This window comes from Bufo gargarizans, chromosome 10 (genome assembly GCF_014858855.1).
Source record: "Bufo gargarizans isolate SCDJY-AF-19 chromosome 10, ASM1485885v1, whole genome shotgun sequence".
NCBI classification, from domain to species: domain Eukaryota; kingdom Metazoa; phylum Chordata; class Amphibia; order Anura; family Bufonidae; genus Bufo; species Bufo gargarizans.
Genome location: NC_058089.1, coordinates 17,592,222 through 17,616,460, shown reverse-complemented (window position 1 = coordinate 17,616,460; position 24,239 = coordinate 17,592,222). Strand labels below are relative to the sequence as shown.

General features: G+C 42.8%; 1 protein-coding gene across 5 annotated transcripts in view; it reads right to left on the bottom strand.

Moving 5' to 3' along the window:
- SHANK2 (SH3 and multiple ankyrin repeat domains 2) overlaps window positions 1-24,239 on the bottom strand; it is a 531,815-nt gene that overhangs the window by 16,728 nt on the left and 490,848 nt on the right. For 3 of the 5 annotated variants that reach the window (XM_044270322.1, XM_044270323.1, XM_044270324.1), the window contains exons 17-20: window positions 23,722-23,857; window positions 11,042-11,172; window positions 9,676-9,787; window positions 1,042-3,418 (exon numbers count right to left, since the gene is read on the bottom strand). In XM_044270322.1, the coding sequence (XP_044126257.1) occupies window positions 1,042-3,418; window positions 9,676-9,787; window positions 11,042-11,172; window positions 23,722-23,857 (2,756 nt within the window). Of the gene's footprint in view, window positions 1-1,041; window positions 3,419-9,675; window positions 9,788-11,041; window positions 11,173-11,400; window positions 11,461-14,179; window positions 14,201-18,124; window positions 18,137-18,464; window positions 18,546-23,721; window positions 23,858-24,239 lie in introns of all 5 variants that reach the window. The other 2 variants (XM_044270326.1, XM_044270325.1) reach the window with 2 other exon arrangements.

Below are 24,239 nucleotides of genomic sequence, written 5' to 3'. Positions count from 1 at the left end.
AATAAACCTAAATTATTGCAACATGAGACTAGATGGATTACTAAAATGGAAACATTAAAACCAAAGGGGTTAAATTATATGTAATTTCAGGGTATCTTTGTTATATGGTGTAACTAATGGATTGTTTTTAAATAAGAATAGGAACTTAAATCAGACTACGCTCATCCCTCCGAATATTTAAGGTCGTTGGTTACACCTGATCTTCACGCATGAGTAAGGGGGCGTGACCCCCGAAACGTCGCGCTTAAATGTATGTGCTACAACTTGGCCTTCTCTGAGTATATGGGCCTGCGAGCCATGCAACAGTTTTTAATTTTGAAGAATAAAGTAATGAAAGTACCAAAGTTTCTTCAGAAGCGTGAGTAGTATTCTTCTCATCTATCAAAATCTGCTTTGAATGATAAACGGCTGAAATACATGCAAAGATTGAGATTGCGGAGTCGGAGTGAGACTCTAAGTCAGCCTGGTGTTAAATAACATACGGGAGTATACAGATTGATTATAGTGACCAGTTTGAGGCACCCATACGGTATGTTCACACTTTTTGTATTACTTCAAGATCCATGGCAGAAATTCAAGGCATAAGGTGCCCATATACCCGCAGCAGCTGTCAGCCAAACACTTCTTTGACTGATAGCCATTACTCCCGACTCCCTCCATACACAAGTATGCTGGGTTTTGCTGAGCGTGCATGTGTTTTCAATGGCAGAGGAGAAAGCCATTACCTGACTCCTAGTGGCGGCTCATCTCCTGCCAGAAAAAAAAACTAGTGAGTGATAAAATTCAACTTGCCCAATCCCTCTTCCAGCATCATCCGTCATGGGAGAGTTGGGCTTTGCTTAAATCTGCTGGTCTGGTTGGTGATGGTTTATGGGGGGGGGGGGCTTGTATTTTGGTTCCCAACAACCTGATTTGCAATTGTTACCATAAATTTGCCTTGTTCTGTTATACCCTCAATAACACAAAAACTAAACCCACAGCCATTTGTGTGTTAGATGAAGCTTGGTGGTGGGAATAGTGCATGAACAGCGCTTACTGTACCTTGTGCTGAGACATGCGGGTTTCATCCCAGTCAGTGAATCTAATCCTTCTCCCGGCTTTATGGACTTTTCTCTGTTCATTTGTTGCAAAATGGAATTTAATTCACTAATAACATTGGCTTTGGGACTTGGCATAACTAGGCTTCTCACGTCTGGGGCATCGCCCCATAACTTGGAGGTCCTTAGCTGCCCAGCTTTGGCTATACTGGGCTGCATCCCTAGTGGCGGAGGAGGTGGAGCAGGGGGAGGGATAACAAAAGTGTCCATGTTTTCTTCCAGGACGGCATCCTTATAAAGTGCATTGCTTTTGTTGATTATGGTCTTCACTTTTGGCTTCGGAGGTACTGGGGGCTTGTCCACTAGAAACGCTTGCCCATCTGCATAGACTGTACATGTGTCCAAATTTTCGCCACCTTCTGAGGATAAAGTAGATATGCTGGAGACGGTGGAAACAGTGCTTGTCGTCTCTAAGTGGTGGTCGCTGCCACAGCGGCTGTCCACCTCCTCGATCCCAGAGTCTGTGACGTTATCAAAGCTTTCTGGGTGTTGCATGTATGAGGCAGGCAGGCAGTTCGACAGAGCCCCAGGCTTTTTACTTTCCAAAGAATTAGAGGCAACATTGGGATTATATGGACCCAGGGGTAGGGTGCCATTTTTCCTCTGCATCAGCAAGTCTGCCAGTGTTGTTGATGGCATCGCAGAGACATCCTCGGGGATATCAAAACTGTTGGCAAATTCAAGAGGAGGAGGCAGTGGCTCAGTGAAGATAAAGTCCTCATCTACATCTATTGAGGCAAATGGTGGAGGAGGGATGCGGAATGGGAGGATGACCGGTTCATCCACCGAGCATAGAGATACAATGGCTTTATTGGGGGGAGCTGGCAGGCTGACATCACTGGTTTTTGGTAACGCATTCTCTACGTTATCAGGTTCTGTTGCTGGAGTTGCTGTTGTTGGGTTTTCCAGAGAGGCCTCTTTTTCTACTTCTTCGTTATCGATAAGCTCATCCTCTGCTTTAGTGGTGTCTACCGTATGCACCATGAGCAATCCGGCGGTCTTCTGCTGTGAGGTGTCCATAATGTCGATCAGCATATTCTTTTTCTCTTCGTGACGTTTTTCTTCCTTTGCCGTTTCGGTGTCGTGTTTAATTTCGGTCTCCTGTCTTTTTAAGACACCCCGTTGATTTTGCCTACCGGTGCTGGCAGCTGCACTTTCTGCGTTAGGGCGAAGCTTCGTATCGATGAAAAGAGGCTTGTTGAGATCAGACTTGTCAGTTTCTGTAGGGCTAGGACTGGGCTGACCTTGATCTTTTATAGCTCTGTCTCTAGCCGCTAATGCCAGTGCCAGCGGTGAGTTTGGATCTAGTAACTTCCCTGTAACTGGATGCATGTAATTTCCAGAAATGTTAAGTCCTTTAGCCGAGTTGTTTTCAGGTCCTTTTCCCTTTCCTGATCTCACGTTGTTTGCACCGCCGTGGTTTCTGAATGCATTAGCTGTTCGACTAAGAATTAGCGAGGACGGACCCACAAATTGCTTAAAGCTCTCCTCATTGCAGAACATACCCTCATCGATAGACTTCGAGTGCCGTAACCTGGGACTGGGTGTTGGCCCCACGCTTTCATCTCCCAGGTCCGTAGACAAAAAAGCAGGAGAGTTTCGTCTGGCCTCTAATCTTTTCTCTCTGTCCCTCACTGCTCCAGCAATGGCTGCAGCAAATGGGCCGCTGACGCCGAGGGAGTCATCCGGCCTTAGCTGTCCTTGCTGCTCCGAGGCTTGCAGGTCCGTCTCCGTGCTACTTCCCTGGCTGCTCTTTCCGCTGCTGCTAGTGGAAGGTTCTTTGATGATGATGGTCGGGATGGGAATGGAACATGTTTTCTCTGGGCTATCTTCCACGTTAGACTGTTTGACCAGCATACCCTTCCGCCTAGCAGGTTTGGCTGGCACGTATACAGCCTTATTTCCAAACTTTCCAACTTCTGAGTAAGGGTTTTCGGGTAACTGGGCTCTCTTATTTCCAAAGTTCTGCTGGGATGACATTTTAGAACTATAAAGATCTTCAGAGTCTAAAGAAAACCTATCGGTCTCACGTCGGTAATACATGCTCTTGTCCCTCATTATCGTTCCCATGTTATCGGAACGCACGGCCGGTAGTGGAGACTTTGCGCCTGTGTTCTGGTTGAAGGTAGGCTTTATGGTTCCATATCCTCTAGGGGTTGGAGACTTGGGTGAATTAAATGGCAAGGGTGAAGGAGGAGGTGGTGATGGAGGTAACGTTGCTGGAGGGGGTGGAATATCTTCTGATGCATCAGGCATGGATAAGCTTCTTGTAAACTTTAACATTGGAGGGGCCAAAAATTGCCTTTCTTCTTCTGTTATACCTGCAGAATAAAACAAGCAGAATATAAGATCATTATAAAAGATCCCCTGTACATAAACACCCATAGTCACAATCGTTGGGTTTGAAGTAACACATTGTAAAGGTTCAGTACACTTTTGCATGCTTTTCATATTGTTCCAGAGCATCCAAAAGAAAAGAAAAAAATTAAGGAACTTTGTAAATAGTCAAAAATCTCCTTCCGTTCTCTTATGCAGACCTATGTGCCTTGTGTCTGGTTGCAAGCCACAAATTTGAAAAAGAACCTGTCACCTCTCTTGAAATAACTACTTGCATTACGATTCTGGGACATCTTTTCATGTAACTCTAGTTTGTGCTGTTCCTCTATTATTCATACAAGAAGATTATTAATTAATTATTTGCAGTTTGCAATAAAGGTCCATCTGGGTGTTACAAGTTTGGGGTGTCCCTGCGCAGTCACTGACACTGACAGCACAAATTGGATAGTGTCACCCCCCCTCCCCCCCCCCTCTTAACAACCAGATTAACCTTTATTGCAGTCCGCTGGCAATTCATTCATAAACTTCTAGAATGTATAATAGAGGAACAGCATAAACTAGAGTCATATGAAAGGATATTCCAGAATTATTACCTGAAGAATGCAAGTGACTATGTCAGGAGAGGCGACACGTTGTGTTTAAGTCAGTCATACTGTTGGCTGAATGCTTGTTCAACTGACAACTACCCCTCTCAACATATGCATGCTTCGTTCCGCTGAGCATGCATGTGTCCAGGGGTGAAAGCTCCCCTCTAGCAGTGGCTTATCTTGCTGAGAACAAAAGCACCAGCCGTGTGGAAATCCAACAGCCCAACTCTTATCTCCCCATCTTCCACCATTGGGGGACAGCCAGGAGTCCCGGTGGCTTCGGCAAATCTGGTCAACATCTATGTATGTTACCAAGAAGTAGAAGGCAGATGGATGGGTGTGACAGGACCACACAGGACTGGTTTGTAACCATGAACTCGCATACATTTGCACATGGAAACTGTATATACAAAACTATATATTTTATTGAAAAGCTTCTTCACTTTTAGATGCACTGGAGCAGTACAAATGGTCACAATTATGGACATACCCTTTTAGGACTATGTGACAGATTTTATTTTTTTAGTAGCAGAATTGCTTTTTTTTCCCCTAGGACAACATATATATATTGTACTCATGCCAGTTTCTGTTGAGATTGCTCTCATTGGTCCGACCAGTTGCTGGTTCCCTCCAAACAGAGATACCACATTGGATTCGCCCTGTATAATGTACATACAGATTCCTAGAAGAGGGCACTGTCCACGAGCAATCTCCTCACTATGGTTCACACCTACGGTTTGGGCTTGTAGACCGTCAGCAGCAGACCTACATTAAATCACAGCGCCTTATGTCTGTGACTTCCTCCATTCTGCCTACAACACTGGATCTGTCCATGTTCTGTAGTCGAAGTGAATGGACATACATTTTGCCTACAGAGCCAATTACAGGGCGATAACCAGCAATAAGGATTATGTATTACAACTGGCAAAGGTCTACGTGAAACCTTAAAGGACCATGTCCAATAAATCCAGTTATATGAATGTGGAACATCCATAAGGCAAAGTCTACGCGGAGACACTTGGTCCTGCACAACCTTAATATTTCCTATAATGTGACTACAATCTCAGTGTCTTCCTATGACCGAGTGCCCAAACTGTAACTTAAAACCCACTTATTTATCACAAAGTGCCAACACGGTAATTTACCCTGAACACTACAGTCCAATACAGTATATCTTCCATGTACTTTATCATTTAGCTATAATATCCTGCCTACAATCAGTGCGCTGCCTGAGCTGTTCATAGTGCGCCCTGCGCTGATGAATGGCAGGAAAAGTCTAAGCCATATTGGTACACCATAGACTTTTTCAGGGTGCGGGTGCCCACAGAGAGGGCCCTGAGTGCTGCCTCTGGCACCCCTGCCATAGGTTCGCCACCACTGTTCTATGAGGTTGCAAGAGGTTGTGTTAAAGTGATCTTGTGACTTTACTGTGTAGCCTTTGCCTTACAGTCACTTTTTTAATGTAAAGCAACCGGTCACAGAAACCATAAAGACCTAAAAGTGGGAGCAGCATTAATTAGCAACACCACATTAAGAATGGGATGTTGTGTTCTAGAAAACAAGGGAACAGAATCAGAAAGCAACATGAAAAAACCATTAAACACAAAGAACATTTGTCATCTGTTTTCCACTGACAAAGGTTCGGTTTCAAGTACTAGAAGCTTTGGTTGGACTTTCCAGTAGACAGTATGAGTTCTGTGTGCCCAACCCTTAAGGCTGGGGTTATATGGAGACTTTTTCAGCGCCAAATTTAAGTATTCAGGAAAGAAGATTGTTGTGGACTACAACTGCGGTAATGATTGGAAAATGTAAAGTCGCACTCCAAAAAAAAATAAAAATCTCCACATAGACCCCAGGGTAAAGAGCATTTCCCACTGAAATAAAAAGCAAATCTGAAAAATTACATATTTTGCCTTTTCTCAGTTGTCTTTGGGAAGCTGTAGGACATGGCAGAATTTTTAGTGTTGTCAAGAAGGCCTCACATACATGGCTGCATTATGGCTAGCACACAGGTGTACAAGCCCTCTGCATACGGGCTCTTTAACACAAGCGCATGCTGTCTGGAGATCACGCTCCATGTGTGATCCTCCGTTCTGGACACTGCTCGTCTTGCAGGGCATTATACTGATTTATAATGCTGTGTGCTTCTGCTTGACCGTCCTTCTACAGGATCATACTGACATAAAGCTGTCACTATGATTCAGGAGCAAAAAGGTCACGCAGAGACACCCCGCATTATAAAGCAGTATAATGCCGTGCTTCTGCAAGACTAGCAGTTTCCAGAACGGAGGATCACGCTCACACACGGAGCCGGATGTCCGGACTGCACATGCTTGTGTGTAACAGCCCTATCTCCGATTTCCTATGTGTCCTATTTCCCACCCAGCCAGACTGAACCTCTGCGGCAGTGCTCGAAGGCTCTCAGGTCCCAAGCACTGCCGTAGCAGCTTTGTACGGAGGACTAAAGAACTGCTTATTTTTTTTTCACTTTTTTTTTTTATTTCAGCTAAAAATGCACTTTATTTTACAGATTCGGTCTTATATTTTGAAGTATGTGAACTGTCGTGTTCAGTGCGCACCACCTTCTAGGCTTGAAACTATTTTTTGAACCATGACACCAAGCAAAAAAACACTTTTATTTTGTTCATGTCTCAGACAGACCACACGAGAGCAACATGAACGAAAATGGGACACATGACACATGAGAAACAAGCATCAAAAGTACAAATCTGACTTCTTATTCTTCTCAGTTGGTAAAAATACATGAAGGGATCCTATAAAATCATCTACAAAGATAACTGAGTATATGGTCATTATAGAAGGGTGTCCCTGCTCAGGAACCACCTTATTAAATCTGGCACTCATACGATGGATCTGCAGTGGGCTAGCCTCTTTGTAAAGGGTTGTCCTTAGGACACCAGCTCCTTGATGGACAGAAGACATAGTTACAAAGTGGTATATTTCTAAGAAGGGCTGAAGTGAGGGGGACTGTACCAAAGCCAAAGTGTGGGTCGTACTTCAGTATTGGGCATCAGTGACCATTTAAGATGGGAGATGAAAGACGAGATGTAACACAACTCGACAGTACAATCGACATTTTGTTAACGTATACCTCACTGAAAAGCATCCGAGGCGCAGAGTGGAGTTTGTTATTAGGAGAACCCCTTGAGCAATGATTGTGCAGTCCTTGGGGCTTATACGGAGGACCCCAGAGTATAAATGATGACATGTGTCTGAGGGCGCTACTATAAAAGCTGCCAGTATATCAAAAGCAGTCAGCAGGGGGCAGGATTTTCCCTGGGTTCGCTGCCCAATGACGGGAGACAAGGTTTCTGGTTGGCTATAGCTCCACCACTCTTATCTACTATATGTACTGTGTTGTTTTACCACCGGACACTTATTAAATACTATAGGCCTCACTTATCAAAACGGTCTAAACCTATGTTCTCATTTGCATCATGGCGTCTTTAATAAATTGTGCAACATTTAAACCGGGCTTCAGAGACCCCAGTGACCTATAATGGCTGCAGCAATTCTTGCTGTATTACATATGTAGAACATGTTATCGGTCACAGGCTATCACTGAATATGGCAATCCAGCACGCCATATATTGTGGATCCGTTATAGAACTGGAAATGCTTATTGTTACTAAAATGCTAAATGTTACTAAAGCTTATCAAACTATTGAAATGGCAGTCTCAGGAATAACACACTGAATAGTACCCCCAAAACCTGCCGACTCAACACTTGCCAAATAGTCCCATTTTTCTTGAGACTGCCCCATAAAAAGAGGCTTTGTTAATGTAGATTTGCATTAAAAAGGGGGCATTGATGGCAGGATTGGGGGCGTTCCTGGGCTAAGGAGGGCGCAGGGTTACTGCCTTGTGACTGGAAGCACACATTTGTATGTATATTGTGATTGTGTAAGGCTGGCAATGGAACGTGTCTATGCACAGGTGGGGTGTATATATAGGGGGTGCGACCGTACCTGGCCCCTGAGCCACATAGGATGATGCCAGTATTATAAATGGCGCATAGTAGGAAGGCGCTCTTTCACAGATTTTGCACTGGGGCCCCGGAGCTTAAGGTTATGCCTCTGCTGGGTAACTTCCGTGAGATTGAGGGGCGCACAGTTGGCTTAATGCCCCTGTGAACTCCAGTAACTGCATGCAGCTGTAGGCATCACTATGTGAGAGATTTTTGATGATTTACAACAAAAAACACACACACACACACGAGGTAATGAAAGGCATTAATGGGACTTGCTGATAATAAACACTAATTACAGCCTGCAAATAAAACAGCAGAACATGCAAATGAGACGGTAAGACGAATCGGAGAATAATTGCACATCCTATAGTATACTATGCTACTAACCTGACAGAGTGATTCTGCTGTCTGACAAAAGGAAATCACTTGTTAATTATGCAGAAAATCATTTTCCATTTTTGCTGCCTAGTCATGTAGCATTAGATTATACAGTATTATTTCAGCTTCAAACAGTGCAATTAATTTACCAACGGCATATTTTATGACAAATGGAAGGAAACAGCAAAACACTCACGGATATCTCAATACCACACACAATGACACAAGCAGGGTGAGGGTGGCACGCTCATACAACCCCTCCTCAATAAAGAGCATCATCACCTAACTGGGCCTAAACTTGTGTCTCTATTCTGAAGGATAAGTGCGTTGTTGTTTTTGGAAGCCTTTTTTTTTATCCTGTACAACTCTAGGAAATAGGGACATATGATCACTAGTAATCTGGTTGGCAAAAAACAGCCCTAGCTTTGTGCAATAAGAGCCTTGTATTCAGTATGTCTCCTGGGGACCTGCGGTCAGGACCAGGGACAACCGCTTTAAGAACATATCTTTTTAGATGTTTTGTGATTTGGATATGCAACAACGGCGTAATCGTAGGGTTCCGAGGTAGCAGCTGCACCTTGACCCTGGATCCGGAGGGGTCCAAACGCATTTCTGACACAGAAAAAGACAATATGCAAATAGTAGGGGAAGGTGGGGGGGGGCGCTGTTACAGATACACCGGGGTTTAAAAACTTCAAATTTCACCTCTAACATCAACACCACTAGGTCAATGTTGTCTACATAAACCAAAATTGGGTTAGTATTAATTACACAGCCCTGTTTTCCAACCATTTCCCCCCAAAAAAAATTACACCATCAAAGAAAAATTGGAAAACTTTTTGTATAGGAAAGGTTTCCCAGCTTTTGAGATAGCATCTGCTCCCATTTTCCTATATCCACTGTATTTGTTTAGATGCTCAATTTATTTTACAGACAAAAAGCTACTGTCTGTACGTGCCTTACTACTTAATTTCTGAACTGACACAATTTAGATTAAGGTTACCTTCTGCCTATTAATGTTTCATATTCTACTCACTAAGAAAAGTTACATAAAGACAGAATATCCCTTTTAGTGAATAATGGATCATCTACAGATCTTGTAAAATTCTCTTTCGCAGCAGAGCCCCGTGGTTCTGCAGATGTCACCTGAGCAGCGTAAACAACCATCACAATGTTAAAGCGCAGTGACCTCATGCAATGGTCTGCCATGTTGGAGCATAACGTTAAGATCCCAGAAAGAAATAGAAGGTGCACACAGAACACACAGCAGGAACAGGTCTCTTACCTATTGATTTTTGCCTTCTCATAGTGCCACGAGGTATACCCAGAAAAGGACCATGGGGGCTTGCTGGAACAGTGGGCGGCATAACAGCGATACCCTGCCTATCATACATTGACTAAAACAGAATAAAATAAGAGACAACTAATGGAGGCCTGAAACACACACACGGTATTATAAAATAGTCACAGAACCAGCGGATAACTCAGTCTGTCTGCTGCAAATACTCAATAATAATAGTAATAACCTCACCTTTCCTCAATGCAGTCATTGCAGCCAAGATGGCAAAAAAAAGACCATATGTCTCTATATGGACTCATTTTGAGCCTGCGTTGGAGGTGTACACTGGAAGGATATCCCAATATATACCTCCAATGGAAGACTGTGACAGATAACAGAATAAGTCACTCAAAGGCCAACGTATCCTTGTTGGGTGCCTGGGGCGGCCTATGGAAATAAAGGAGGTATACGACAGGGAATACTACCAATATTTATACCACCAACATGTAGGTAATAGGCTTGGAGTTCTGTAGATAGGATCTACAGTACTAAATGTTGTAGACGGTGACAGAGAATTGCACACCATCTTACCATGGCGATTTTTCAACATCAGGAGTGGATTGGCTATGGATCCTACAGGGAAGCTTCCTGATGGGCAATGCTCAGGGGGCTGTCTGAGCCCTACTGATAACCACTAGTCATAGTAAGTAATGAACTAAAGGAGTTTTCCGTGATTTTTATACTGATGACGTATCCTCAGGATAGGTCGTAAGTATCTGATCGGTGGGGGTCCAACACCCCCGGAACCCCTGCCGATCAGCTGTTTGAGAAGGCAGTGGTGTTCTTGTGAGCACTGTGGCCTTTTTCTGCTTTTCCTAGGCCGAGTGACGACACGCTCGTCAGTCACATAGTCTAGGAGCAGCTCAGCTATACAATGTACGGTGCTATGCTTGGTGAGCAGAGAGAAGGCTGCAGCACTCACAGGAGCGCCGCTGCCTTCTCAAACGATTGATCACCACCGGACCCCCACTGATCAGATACTGATGACCTATCCTGTGGATAGTGCATCAGTAAAAAAGTCCTGGAAAACTCTTAACTGTATTGCCATCATAAGGCAACTGAAATAGGAGGCCAGAACGTGGCAGCCTGGCTGGCCACCACAGAGGGGCAGGTTTTGGGGATGCATTTTGTGCCACTGTAGCAGTATTTTGTGATGGACTGTGGTATTTGGCTCTACTGGGGTGGTATAATGTGCCACAATATGGTATTGCTGGTATTTTCAATATCCATACACTTTTTGGAAGAGGATTTACTTCAACGTACTGTCTCTAGACTTGGTACATCAGTATCTAGCATGCCGTCTCCTACTCACATTCGTTTCCGTAACAGGAGGGAAGCATCTATTGGATGGACGTTGTTTAATGTTGGCCACCCTAGAGTCTAATGGCACGTTGTCCACAGGTCTTAAGGGCTTGGATATGGGGGCAGAGTCCTCAGTCTTATCTGCAATAAAAAATGAAAAGTGCACGATCCATCAGGGCCCTTCTTGTGTGGCCGTCAATACTCCCTGGACATCTGGCTTAAATGCAGTTAAAAAAAAATAATACAACATTGTGATATTTCAATGCACTGCATGATCTGCATACTTGAGGCATGCAAGCAGGACTTTGCTGCCATGATCAGAGCTTCATGCATGGTTTTATTAGGAGCCTACATGCAGGAGACCATTACTTAGTTTAACGCGAATTACAATCCTCCTCTTCAAACACTCAACATCAGACAGCTGAACATCTACATAGAAACACAGAGAAAACCTTTAGCATAAACCTTCCTGAAAACAGACTACATTCCTCCTGAGATGTGCAAACACAGGGTACGAGGCTTGTGACGCCCCATGATGAGGCGATTGGTGTCTCTACCTCTGCTTTTTGCATGAGGTTAGTATTACAGCGAGGCATCGAAAACATTTGGGCTGGTGAGAGTTTTACCATCTCCACGTACATTACTCCAAGTAGACATTTCCCCTAGTATATTAAAGGGGTCTCCTTGCCTTTAGGATTATTTGGTTGAGATCATCTTATACCTATTCTTGATTTGCATATACATTTTTGATGCTGAACAGAGCTCTGGTAAATTTTCTTGTATTAAATAGTCCAGAAGTCTTGCTGGCCCACCATGTGGACCAAATATATAAACCTGGTTGGATTGGACTCTTAAGGGTTTGGTTAGAAGAAACCAATGAAGTCACCTGAAGATGAGATACATGTTTGAGATGTATTAGCCAGGGGAGCATCCATTTTAAGCACCTCCGCTATTTTTGGATTTTTATCAGATTGCAGACTGGATCCAGCCCAATTGTAATGTGTACCCCCCCTCCGCAGTTTAAGCTGGAGTCATGAAGGCAGAATATTGTGAGTGCATCAATAAGGAAGGATCTGAAGATGATGACTATATTCTCACATCGTGTTATGTACTAAGGAGATTCCAGGTTCATCTTCTGCCTAATTTTGATTTACTCTGAAGTCGGACTCCTTCACCAGAGTTTGATTATTCACTCTGAAATGGGACATATTCATTCTCAGCGACTAATGAAAGAATTGCAATGAATAAACAGCGAAGCTTATCTCAGCCAAGCAGAAAGCACCAGTCCAAGGACAGCAACTTCTCTCCAGAGTAGCATCTCAAAAGGATGGCCAAAAATGAAGGAGGCAAAAACAAACTGGCTTATACATAAACCTCAATCGGGCAGAAGCTTTTGGAGAATGCTCTGTACTCAGCTGTGACTCTTGGTGTGTTGCATTCAGTTTCAGTAAATGTAGATTTTTAGGATCTCTCTGATGCAGAAGTTTATACTATGTAGAATTTATAGGTTCAGTATTTGGGATGATTTTGGATGAAACTAAGGAGATCATTTATGATTAGAAGTACGCCACTTTTTAGTGTACTTTGGTTGCAGATTCGGTCGCGAAAGGGATTTGCAGCCGAATCTGCGACTCTTTCCTGCTCACGCCACTTTTCCGATTTGGCAGAAAAAAAGGGGCATGGCATGGGCGGGGAAGAGGACAGGCCGGCGAGCCAGTCTCATTTATAATTTTCTATGTCTGTTTTAGGCAAGGGAGCGGATATATACTTAAGCAAGTCAGTGCCCCTACATAAGTTAGGCGCATCAAGTGCCAACACAGGGTTATTAAGACCAGCATCTAAAATGCCGCTCTTAATAAACGACCCCAAAAGTCTTCACAGTTTGGTGAGGGTCCCAGAGGTTGGCTCCACGGGATCATAAAGTGACGCCCCATCCTAATAATATACCATCACTTTACAAGATAGGAAGACCCCTTTTAAGTTGCAGTTTTATGTTATTTGCAGGCAGCCAGAAACCCAATCACTTTAAACCACATTATAAGGGCTGATCCTGCCACAAAACAGAGGGATTCTAGAGATGTGGTTCAGAAAACACATTTTCTAATACCCTGCTATGGCATTTCTAGTAAAGAGGGGGGAAGGGGGGGGGGGGAATCCTTCATGACCTCCATCAACTAAGCTGGAGCAAAGTGAAACTACAAAAAAGTCTCCTGGGATCCCCAAAACCTTATACAGCAGCTAGTGAGCAGTCACCTTGGTGTGACCACCATACAGAACAGCTTGAGGTCTCTTCAGGAACCCCAAACTGCAATTCTCTGCCTGTTACATAGAGCAAAGTACAACGGTGGAATATAGACTCTGCTGAAACTGAATGAGCATCCAAAGCTGATCAACGAATTAACCACAATCGCTTGTGTTTCATTACCAAAGTCATTCTCGTTAAAAGGAAGGTGTCTCCATGTAAATGCACTACGGTCTATGGGCATCATATTACAGAGCAGGAGGAGCTGGGCAGATAGATGCATCATTTTGTGTAAAAAGATTTGGAAATCTCATCCAAGTGCAGCGCCCATTTTACAATGTAACGGACGACTCCACAGCACGGACTGCATGTAACGCGTACAGATTTTGGTACAGACTTGCAGCACATTTTTGGTTGAAAATGTGTGTATTTACCCATGTGATTCAAAAGCAAAATTCAGGCAAACTGAAACTGCCACTAGGTGGAGCTACAGAGCTTACTGCATGCTCTTTTCATGGAGCAATCAGCTACCTCTAGTGGTGGCTGAAAGTGGACAGAATTGTACCATTTAGCTCTATACAGGGCATTAGGAGCTCTGTTTCTAAAAATATTAGGAAATTAATCAGATTAAAGGATATCATTACCCTGTGCTATTAGACTAACTCTTGCAAACTCTCCCAAAATCCAGGAAAAATGTTGTCTGCTTTCCCCAATCTTTTATTTGCACAACTCAGGAAAATAAACAGCTGTTAATACTTTCAGGAATACAGTAGATGCTGTAGACATGATAGTAATCCAGAAAGTGATCACAGGCTGACGGTATACACTGTAACAAGGCTGTCTGCTCCTAAGGAAAGAGGACACGACACGTTATTTTGTAGGACAAAAAGTAGCAGTCTCCCTTACCCCTTTTTTTCCGTACAGATGCTTGCAAGTAGAAAGAAATGGCGATTGTCAAACCAAAGCATGTCAAATACAAAACACTCATGCAAAGCCTTTTTACATATCACTGAGAGCCATAATTACCGCGTCCCTCACAATATCTGACACAGCGATTTCACATTTACATTACGCATTTAACAACCCACTTTACAGGCTTTTAATGGAGATTTAAATACTAAAAATGAATGGTTCTTTGGGGGGAGGGCATGGGGTTATGGGGGTTTCTGTATTGTATAAATGTGTAAAATGTTAATAAAAAAGACTTAATTAAAAAAAAATAAATTGTTCTTATGTAAAAAAGGGTACAACCGAATACTTAAAATGCCAGTATGAACTGCTTCAGCATCCAACCACACATGGCCTAAACGCTGTGGATTTTCTACAGTGGATTTGCGTGTGGAAAATCTGCAGCGTTTACAGTAGTGCTGAATTTAGATGCTGTGGGTTTGTGCTGCAAACTTAACCCTATGCACTGCAAAGAGAGAAATCTGTGCCAAACCCGCAGAGTTTGGGCCCATGCACACATACGTATATTATTTTCGTGTAAGTTCAGTTTTTTTTTTTTTTTTTGGCGGACGGTATGCGGAACCGTTGACTTCAATGTGTCCGCCCAAAAAATGAAAGTTACTCAGTGTGCATTGCGTTTCCATATGTCCGTATTTCCGTTCTGCAACAAAACAGAACATGTCCTATTATTGTCCGCATTACGGAGATGGATGGTACTGTTCTATTAAGGGCCAGCTGTTGTGTTCTGCAAAATACAGAATGCACACGGATGTCATCCGTATTTTTTAGTATCGCGTGAATGAGCACTTTCCATGAGGATTTCCACAATAATTTGGTGCGGAATCTCATCAGATCCACTACATAATACATGACCTGATCATACCCTTGTTGTGCCCTCTGTATTTGAGAACTGTTGTGTTCAGTAATATACGTTTTTAGTACTCACCGGCATTGACTTAAACGCTATGTACATCTCCAGGGGCAATTTTTGTTTGTGATTGCATTTTATGACTAAAAATCATATTTTCAATTGGTCTTTATTAAAAAAATATTGAGCCATTCTGTCACATAGGGTTAACAGTTTTTCTAACTGTGTGACTTATTTAAAGTGAACCTGTCATCAAATTCATGCTGACCTCACTGAGGGCAGGATAAAATAGTGACAGAAATGCTGATTTCAGCGATTGTGTCACTCATCAGCTAAAAGTAAGTGGCTGCCGAGAATCGGCATCATAACCATTGCATAACTTTGACAAGAGTCAAATCTATATGAGAAGAGTCCTGGTTATTATAATCTCCTGCTCTCTCGCCCATCTGCTGATGATTGGCAGTTTTCTCATAGAGAGAAAGGGAGAAAACTAGGTAGAAGCCTGTCAGTCATCAGCAGGTGGGCAGGAGAGCAGGAATTCATGAATAACCAGGACTCTTCTCAGGTGGCCGTGACTCTTTTCCAGGCCCAGGTCTGCAATAATTGTGATGTTGATTCTCGGCAACCACTTACTTTTAACTTATAAATGACAGACCGCTGAAATCAACTCGCCTTATCTCTACTTTATACTGCCATTAGTATGGACAGGATAAAGTTTATGACAGGTTCCCTTTAAGCCACATTGTTATCAGTAAGGTAAGAACTGAGCAAAATAATGTGTTTATAAGGTCAGAGAGCAGAGATAAGGAGCCAGTCAGCTCCCCAACTAAGAAAGAAAGAAAATTCACAGAAAGGATTCCATACTTTTAATAAAGACCAACTGAAAAAAAATTATAATTTTTAGCTCAAAATAAGTACAATGCAATGATAAAAAAAATTGCCCACAAAGGTGTACATAGCCTTTAAAAAGATAGCAGGTGGGAAGACAGATAATGTACCCCCCTCTGCAGGTCCTACTTGACACCAGCACCCTCCTAAACATGGTTGACTGCAGCTCCTGGTTCCCTGATTAATTTTCATGACTCAAGTACACCTTTCACTCCCATGTTTGCCAACTATGCAGCAACTGTGGAGGCCACATCCCTGTGCATGTTCCTAGCCCCCAGTGAAAATGCAACAAAGGATGGGACAAAGGAACCCCATCCCGCAGGGGCACCACAACACCCACAAGGACTGCTGCTAAGTACCTGCTTAATAGACAATACGCCTGAACCATAGTCTATTCCATGACTGTGTACACTGATTATTAATAACCTTACATTACCTTTGCCATGCTGTTTATGTACAGTATAGTAACCAGGGCGGCGTTTACCAAGTTTTGTTATTTGAAGGGGCATTCCAAGATTTTAATACTGCTAGGCCATCAATATATGATTGACAGAGGTCCGATGCCCCCACACTCCACCAATCAGCAGTTTCTGAGTAGTTCCAGTTCTTCTGTCCATTGTGCAGTGGATGTAGCTGGTTACTGTAGCGCTGCTCCCACTGAAATGCGGATAGGCTATTAATATTAAAATTCTGGAATAACCCTTGGCCTGTCTTAGAAATTCTGAGACATTTTTATTTTTTTAAAGGGTTTGTCTGGGTATGTTGGGAGTTGTAGTCTGACAAAAGCAGGTTGCAGACCACCTGTCTAGAGCTTTTATTATAGTACAATAACAAATCAAGGATATTAAACTTCCATGGAAGAGAAAAAAAGCTGTAGACAGCAAAGTGAGGGTCTAGCCGCCCGGCCCCCAAAGGAAAGGCGGCCAAATGTACGTAGCATACAAGTTCCTGAATACAGCTAGTTTACACTGGAGTGGGTGCGCATGCATACCATTCTAATATCTACTCCTGTGGTAAGCTATCGGCTAGTGAAGAGGTTCCGTGCTTCTCGGCCTCTGTCCCTATGACAACACTTAATAAACTCTATACCCTTGAAGCTCTGTGTTATCATAGGGAAACAAGAATCACAATTCATTCTTCATCTGTCCAGAACAGGCAAAAAAATTATAATGTTAAGGCTACTTTCACATTAGCATTTTCAATTTTGCTATTGAGATCCGTCATAGGATCTCAATGGCGGAAGAAAACGCTTCAGTTTTGTCCCCATTCATTGTTAATGGGGATAGAACTGAACGAACTGCAACAAAATACATTCCGTTTGGTAGCGCTCCCATCGTGGACAGAATAACGCTGCAAGCAGCGTTTTTCTGTCTGTGATGTGGTGCAGAGCAAGACGGATCGGGGATGACACACAATAAAAGTCAATGGGGACGGATCAATTTTCTCGGACACAATAGAAAACGGATTCCGTCCCCCATTGATTTTCAATGGTGTTCATGACGGATCCGTCAAGGCTATAGAAGACCTAATACAATACAACCGGATCCGTTCGTTACGGATGCATGCGGTTGTATTATGGTAACGGAAGCGTTTTTGCAGATGTGAAAGTAGCTGAAGTCAAATAGCCCTATGGGTGCATTCACATGACAGTATGTATTTTGCGGTCCATAAAAAATACAGGATGACGTCCAAATGACGTCTGTTGCATCCGTTTTTTCTTTTCCGGATCCATTGTAACAATGCCTATCCTTGTCTGCAAAACGGACAAGAATAAGACATGTTCTATGGTTTTTGCGGAAATGTGGAACGGACATCTCTGTCCGCATTTTTTGCAGACACATTGAAATGAATGGGTCCGCATTCTACACGTAAAAAAAAGAGGATCGGATACCGACCAAAAATACTGGTCAACACCGTCCGAGCCACCTGAGCACAGGACAGGGTGAGGAAGTCTTGCCGTGAGAGGAAAAGATAAAAAGATGGAGGCAGATATCCAACCATTTATATATTTTCCCATCATTCCTATCGTTTATTAGGTGCACACATCAGTGCAATTGCATCCTGTACAAGGTAAGGCACAGATGATAGAAATCTAGTACCGTCTCGCACAGGTAACAGCCCTTCAGCTGTGATGCCCTACATCTTACCTTTATCCACTGCTGAGAGAGCCCAGGAATTCAAGATAAGAAAAAAATTAGAAACAGAAACCACAACCACAAAAAAAAAACACTAAAAAAACCTTAAGAAAACGGGCATCGTTGCAACGTGGACTTTTGCAGTCGGCAAATGCATTTTTGCAAAGGCTTAGCAAATTGCGAAGACTCGAGATTCATGCAAAACACATACAAAATACATACAAAGAGATATATATATTAAAGAACGCGTGCATCATTCCCAAGGCCGGGCATTTAATGCTGGCACTCATAGCAAACCCAAGCTTAAAAGCCCACCCCAGTGCGTGGCATGCCAATAGAGTAGTGCCCTTACCAAGTTCTTCCAGCTCAGAGGTCATAGATTTAGACCGCAGTGACAGTGCAGTGGTGGGAGCCCGCTTTGGAGGTGGTGGGGCTTTGCATTAGAAAGAAGGACAATATGAGGAATATTAGCAAAGCATTGAGTAAAAACACAAGACAGCAAAAGAACAGATAATGACCACAATTAGTATTCCTGGGGTGTAATTTGGGAACCAGTTTTAGCGACTGTGCAGGAGGTCATGATCCTGGTGCATAGAGAATTACATAAATATTACAGAGGCAAAACAAGAGAAATATCTAAGTTAGGAAATAAGGGCACTTTCACACTAGCGTTTTTATTTTCCGGCATAAAGTTCCGTCCCAGGGGCTTAATATCGGAAAAGAGCTGATCAGTTTTATCCCCCTGAATGAAGAGCAATCCGCATGCTGCGGTATTATCTCCTTCCAAAATTCCGGATCAGTTGCATTAATTTACATTGAAATGCTATGCTGGATCCGTCCTTCCGGTCTGCGCATGTGCAGACCGGTAAAAATGTGAAAAAAATATATAACGGATCTGTTTCTCCAGATGACATCCGGAGAGACGGATCCGTTCTTGCAATGCATTTGTAAGACGAATCCGCATCCGGATCAGTCTACAAATGCTGTCCGTTTGCATGCAGATTGCCTGATCACTCTGCCGCAAGTGTTAAAGTAGCCTTAGGAAATAATTTATTTATTTATTTATATCCAAAAACAGGTCTGTTCTTGTCCATAGGCTGCTCATGGTATTGCAAAACATTCCCAGTTAACCACTTCCCATCTGGGCCATTTGCCCCCTTCCTGACCAGGCCTAATTTTGCAAATCTGACATATCTCAATTTATGTGGTAATAACTTTGGAACGCCTTTACTTATCCAAGTCATTCTGAGATTATTTACTCTTGACACATTGTACTTTTATGATAGTCATAGATTTGAGTCAATATATTTCACCTTTATTTATGAAAAAATCCCACATTTACCAAACTTTTTTAAAAATTCGCAATTTTCTAAATTTCAATTTCTCTGCTTTTAAAACAGAAAGTGATACCTCATAAAATATTTATTACTTAACATTCCCCATGCGTCTACTTTATGTTGGCATAATTTTGGAAATGTCATTTTATTTTTTTAGGAAGTTAGAAGGCTTAGAAGTAATTTTTCTAATTTTTTAAGAAAATTGCCAAAACCCACTTTTTAAAGGGAACCTGTCACCCAAAAATCGCCTATTAAGCTGTTTACAGTACCTTATAGTGCTGTATACTCGTTTCTTGATGCACTTTTTGTTCGTTTTCCTGCATGTCTGCTCATTCAGAAAACGATGTTATATTCAGCTGCTGCCCCGTGCTTCAAGTCAGGCTTAAAGTCACGGGGGCAGCGGCCTCGGCGTCTTACATGGCCCTCTCCCCGCCCCCTGCCTCTGTTACTGACAGCCGAACTCCGAATCCGGGACCGCGCTCAACGGCCGCATGCGCAGTAAAGGGCGGCAGGAGCGCGGTCCCGGCTGCCGCGCGTACTACGCGCCGTCTTACTTTCGCCGCACTGCGCATGCGCCCGACATCCTGTATCAAACGCGCCCGCGCCCGGCATCTGGGACCGCGCTCCTGCCGCCCTTTACTGCGCATGCGGCCGTTGAGCGCGGTCCCGGATTCGGAGTTCGGCTGTCAGTAACAGAGGCAGGGGGCGGGGAGAGGGCCATGTAAGACGCCGAGGCCGCTGCCCCCGTGACTTCAAGCCTGACTTGAAGCACGGGGCAGCAGCTGAATATAACATCGTTTTCTGAATGAGCAGACATGCGGGAAAACGAACAAAAAATGCATCAAGAAACGAGTATACAGCACTATAAGGTACTGTAAACAGCTTAATAGGCGATTTTTGGGTGACAGGTTCCCTTTAAGGACCGGTTCAGGTCTGAGGTCACTTTGTGGGGCCTACATAGTAGATACCCCCATAAATGACGCCATTGTAGAAACTACACCCCTCAAGTTACTTAAAACCGATTTTACAAACTTTATTAACCCTTTAGGCGTTCCACAAGAGTTGGAGATAACATTTTTAAATTTCACTTTTTTGGCAGATTTTCCATTTGAATCCAATTTCTTCTTTAACACATCGATGGTTAACAGCCAAACAAAACTAAATATTTATTACCCAGATTCTGCGGTTTACAGAAACACCCCACATGTGCTCATAAACTGCTGTATGGGCACACGGCAGGGCGCAGAAGAAAAGGAGCGCCACATGGTTTCCAGATGCCATGTCCCATTTGAAGCCCCCCTGATGCACCCTTACAGTAGAAAGTAAGTGACCCCATTTTGGAAACTAGGGGATAAGGTGCCAGTTTTATTGGTACTATTTTTGGGTACATATGATTTTTTGATCATTCATTATAACACTTTATGGGGCAAGGTGACCAAAAAATCGGTTGTTTTAGCCCAGTTTTTATTTATTTATTTTTACAGCGTTCACATGAGGGGTTCGGTCAAGTGACATTTTTATAGAGCAGATCGTTACGGATGTGGCGATAAATAAATAAATAAATAAGAAAAAGTTTACATATTAGTTAAGTTTTACACAATAATAGCATTTTTGAAACAAAAGAAATTATGTTTTAATGCGTCCATGTTCTGAGAGCTATAGTTTTTTATTTTTTGAGAGATTTTCTTATGTAGGGGCTCATTTTTTGAGAAGTGTATAATGTGATGGAAGAATGGATCAAGCCAGCAAAGGAAGCAATATAAATAATAAAAATACATTTAGTAAGTGCTGTGTAGTTGCGATGCTGACTTTCAGCGGTGGAGCTGATCTTCAGAGGTGTAGGGTGTCAGACCCCTGCTGATCTATCCTGAGGGTATGCTAACGATATAAAAATCTTGGGCAATCCCATAAAGGTCAGGGCTACAACTTGTCCGTATCATGCGCAATACTCTATTTTCGCCCTGTTTCTCCATCAGCTACTCTTAGGTTGGCTGGATTCTTATACAATGGGGCACATTTAATGATGACTGGCATTTTATATAACTCAGTCTTAGGCCTCATGCACACAACTGTATTTATTTTGCGATCTGCAAATTGCAGATCGGCAAAATATGGATACTGTCTGTGTGGCATCCGCATTTTCTGCGGACCCATTGACCTCATTGGGTCCATGGACATATTCTTTTTGAGGAACGGACAAAAGAAGGCGGGAAGCATACACTCATCACTATGTCTGTTCTGCAGAATACGTCAGAATATATAAAAAAATATATATATACGGTCAGCAGACGGACTGCTTCTGTATTTTGCGGATTTGCAGTTTTCAGACCGTCGTGTGCATATGGCCTTAGTAAAATGTCCTCCACAGTAAGATGCATACCTCTTAATAAACTTGCCGTATCTTGTGCTGTCCATGCGCCACAAACTGAAATCCTCTATGCCAGATCCTAGCTAATTTAATTATAATTAATTGCATAAATTATTGTAAATGTGTTGGGCCAAATTCTTCCCGCCCTTTCCAATAAGATGCTGAACAACTGTAAAAAACTGCACAGAATGCAGTTTAGCACAATTGTACAGTTTTTGATAATGGTGCCCCCTTGTTCCCAGGCTTCACTAGAGGGACCTTGTGTTGTAAGGGTATTTTTAAGTACCGATTCGTTCTGTCCTCTTTTATATTACCTTCTATGTTCTGTGTAATGATAGTTAGATAATATACACAAACCCCCCAACCCCAATTGTGCCGAGAGAGCCAAATTCCTGAATGATTATCTGAGACATGCGTACTGCACACTGGACATCTTTGGGAGGAGGGTCCTAAAGGGTATAAACTTGACTGCACACAGACAGTTAATTGGCACTCCATTGAGGAACTTCATCCAGGCAGGATGTTGATCAAAACAGTATCCCTATGTCTTGTATGACCATGGGGTGTCGGCCATGTGTTGCAATGTGTCGGCCGGAGTCGTCGCCCCCCCCCCCCCCCCCATATTGTATAGGGCAGGCCATGTGATTGTTGATTTATTATTTATTCTGCATGTGATTTGTCTGTTTTACCTTATATTTAATCACATTTAGTAAATATTTTTATCACTAAGCCTGTTAAGCCTATTTATTCTCAAATCATTGAATTCACGTTATAAAACAGACCTAAAACAAGTCTCTGTAGCCTTAGGAAGCAGCACAGCTAGTTGCACTCAATATGGTGGACATCCAGACAGGAAGTCAGGCAGTTGCAAGCCTTCCCCCCCCCTACAGAATACAAAGTCATCTATGAGATAGAGAATCTTACCTGGGCAATAAGGAAGACTCTAGTTTTGACTGATATTGTTGCTAGGTTTAGCCCTTGGAGGCACACATGACTGCACATTTTCAAATGGCGTTAACATGATCCCCATGCATATTAGTTGTCACTGCTTTAATAAGAGGATTCGTTAAGGGGATGTCACAATTTCGTAGTACCGAGAAAAGTGTGATAATTACAGGGATCTGCTAAGCCCATGCAAAATCAAACCCTCAAGCACGAAATGCAAAGAGCATGAAAAACACCAAAGTGCATATCGCGGTTCTGTACAGCCTGTTCCGTCTGCAGCACGCTCTACTAGTCAGAGACGCATGGAGGGGAGGACAACACGGCACATAGCATGTGCAGACGCTGAACACGCTGAGTGCTAATGGCCGAGCTCTCTGTGACATTGTCCACCTGGGTTTGCAGTGGGTGCAAATGGTGTAATAATGGCACGGTCATGAAAAAAAAATTATTTCCCAGGTGTATTTTGTGCATATTGGCTTCCTCAGCTCTCTCTGTCTCTTCCCAAATCAGCGGCATTATCCTCCCTGGCACAAAACACAAGCCGCATGTTTCTGCTAGTTGCCATAGTGAATTTTACAGAAAATAGCTTTGGGAACTAAACTTGAAAAATAAAACAATAATGTGGCTAACAGAAAAAAAAAAATCCTGGTTTAATTAAAAAGCACCTGTCGTCGGCGCAACGTGAAACGCAGCCTACAAATTCTATGTGATAGCTCGGGTACGTAGACGACGTTCATGATGTCACCAGGTAATGGTGACCGGACAGACTTTTAGTCTATAACTGTGGAGAATAAAATGTTTTTGAACCACGCGTTTCTCACTTGGCGGATGCATAAATCCAATCTATTTGCTGGTAAAAAATGTGCAAATCAAGAACAATTAATCTTGTAACATTCCTAAAGAAATTCTGCATTTCAGACAGATGTAGGGGGGGGGGAATAAATGTCACGTTGGTGTACCTTTCTTCCTGGCGGTATCATCTGGGTCCAGACTCCTGGTCACCGTTACCACCTTGAGGACGAGGTGGTTGCCCCCATGTCTGATCATGTTAACCACTTGCCGATGTCCGACTTTCACCACATTCTCATTGTTTACCTGCAGCGAGACAGATTTATATATTACACGTGTGGTATTCAGATATGTACAGTACACGGTAAGCAAGAGGAAAATAAGCAGAATACTGCACAATTCACCTAATGACAAATATATAACAAAAAACATCATAAATTGGAAACAAGACAAAAAAAAAAGTTGAAGTAGGCTATGCACATAGTAAAAGGTTCCTATAGAGAGGGACAACAGACATTACTGTATATAGCTCAGATCTATCACATATTGAAAACTAATCAGGGAATCGGCACTTCAGGACAGTGAATGCATATGTGAACAGTTTCCTATGGCTCCACAGCCTCTGCAGAGAGAAATTCCACTTCTTATTTCATTCATTTCGACAATAAGGAATCATAGAAAAGTTATA